Genomic DNA, 2,138 nt, shown 5'->3' on the forward strand with positions numbered 1-2,138 from the left:
ACTTCAATTGACAGTGGTACTATGATTTTAAGAAAATCACTTCCTCTTTCTCTTCAGATTTTGAAAATGTGTTTGCTTAACACCCACCTGACAAAATTCTGAGCCTTGATTTTTATCCAAAGGCTGTTTAGTTTTGAATGTTAGTTTTGGATTTCACCGTCGCCATTACTCGCGTTCAAAACTGACCGGCTGGACCTCAGAAGGTTGGATCTAGGGAAAAGTGACGTCATGAACTCAATAGCTTAAAATTTCAGCGTGTACAAGCAGTTTATTATATACGCATGCAAAACACGAGTTTAAAAATCTGAAAGCCCGAAACTCCCGTGCTGCATAGTAACTTAGTCGGGTAGAAACACATTGCATTCTTAAACTAGTGAGTCTTTGACGTCATTTTCTCTTCGATCCAGCTCTCTAAAGATTTTAAAGTTAATAATGGCTGACCATTAAATTGGAAAATTCCAGTTAACTTAAAAAACAAGCGTCTTTTTTAAATTAAGGCTTAGAACTTGTTGGTGTTTTGTTAACATAGTTTTGAAATCCAAAGGAAAAAGAAATAAAGTCCCTCAGCAGGATATAACCCAAGATCAAGGTCATGTTGTAAACAGCAGTTTTTTCCCACTTCAAGTGGTCTTATTAACGTACTCTTCGTGCTATTTATCACTTGCTACTAGGTTGAGGCAATTCACATCCTTTTCGGAAGTCTGGAGGAGCCTGCTTTTATCAAAGCTTTGAGGCTGAGGATGGACTGGAAACTAGTCTTCCATTTCCTCGATCGGCGCATGCGTTACAAAGACGCTTTTGGATATGCTTCGCACGTCTTGATACGTAAGAACACGATGCTTATGAATGCCGACAATTACATCGATACGGGATTTGAACATTTGGATGAAACTAGTTTAGGCAACAAAACAATGTATGCATTGACAAGACATGAAACTGCGGAAAACGTAAGACGTTGTGGTGTGACTGATTTTTGCGGCCCGACAGCAAAATACATTGGCTCCCATGACGCCTTTCTTTTCAGGCTCCTTGCCCCACTCTCTCGGGAATTCCTGGATAAGGTGGACTATTTCACTAACATGGATGGAATTGAGCAAGTTCTAATGTTTAACTTGAGAAAGTATGAGCGGTTCACGATTAAAAATCCCTGTCGAATTTTGCGCATTGTTCACCAGCACTGTGGTGACTTTAGAAAATACTCTGAAAGAACTATTCAAGGAGTCAGAGTTGATCATTATTTGAAAATTTCAAGAGATAATCTAGCGCCATTTTCTGGACTTTGATTTGCATTTTCCTTTTCTTCTGCTTTACTCGGTAGTCTGAGGTGGCAAAAGATAATGCGGCAGACATCTTGACTGTATTGTAAAAGCATCTATCTCCAATTAAAATTGTTTATTATGCGTTGCAGATATCGAATTTGAACAAAGTTGGCACACGATAGAACTATTTTGGCTGTGTCGTTCCGCCTTCATCAGTTTAATGGTGAGTGGTTACACAGCAGCAGTCGTACGTACTCTGACTGCTGCTGTGTGACCACCAAACTTCCTTTTCAAGGAAAAAATTCATAGGCGCTTTTAGTAAAGTTTCGACTTGTAGCATTGCGGTTTAGGAATTGCGGTTTAGGAAAAATACTAGGAAACAACAACCAAGGAATGGATAGGAAGAGGGTCACGGTTCAAAGGCACCTCCGAATAGAAAAAGCTTCAAACACAAGCTCAGTCTCTCTTTCTAGTTCCTTCCTACAGACTGGTCGCGTGAATGTTGGACACAAACTGCTTCTTTGTCCGGGTTGGTGTCTCTTTTAAATCGTAAAGATAAAAAACAGAGATTTTTTGAAATGTTTGCGGAAGGACCCCGTAAATTCTAACAAAGTATTGTAACAGGGTGTTTTTAAGCATCACCATAGCATTCTAGAACTACAATAAGCCTACAGCTTAGCTACAGTTAATAGCTTCAACTAACGAAAAAAATCAGTTGCTTGACTGTTCACTTGTGAGAGGATTTGACGTCATAAAATAAAAATGTGGAATATAACAAGGACAAAACAACCGTTCTTTCAACATTTCTTGGTTTCTCCAAATATCGGCTGACCTAGCAATTCAATTCATTGATTATGTCCTTGATTTTATACGGAATAG

General features: G+C 38.9%; 1 protein-coding gene across 2 annotated transcripts in view; it reads left to right on the forward strand.

Moving 5' to 3' along the window:
• The window catches only part of LOC137975783 (uncharacterized), an 81,977-nt gene extending 80,694 nt beyond the window's left edge, over positions 1 to 1,283 (forward strand). For both annotated transcript variants that reach the window (XM_068822966.1, XM_068822965.1), the window contains one exon: positions 672 to 1,283. In XM_068822966.1, the coding sequence (XP_068679067.1) occupies positions 672 to 1,283 (612 nt within the window). The remainder of the gene's footprint in view (positions 1 to 671) is intronic.
• The last annotated feature ends 855 nt before the right edge of the window (positions 1,284 to 2,138 follow it).

The sequence above is a fragment of the Montipora foliosa genome, chromosome 11 (assembly GCF_036669935.1).
Source record: "Montipora foliosa isolate CH-2021 chromosome 11, ASM3666993v2, whole genome shotgun sequence".
NCBI classification, from domain to species: Eukaryota; Metazoa; Cnidaria; class Anthozoa; order Scleractinia; family Acroporidae; genus Montipora; species Montipora foliosa.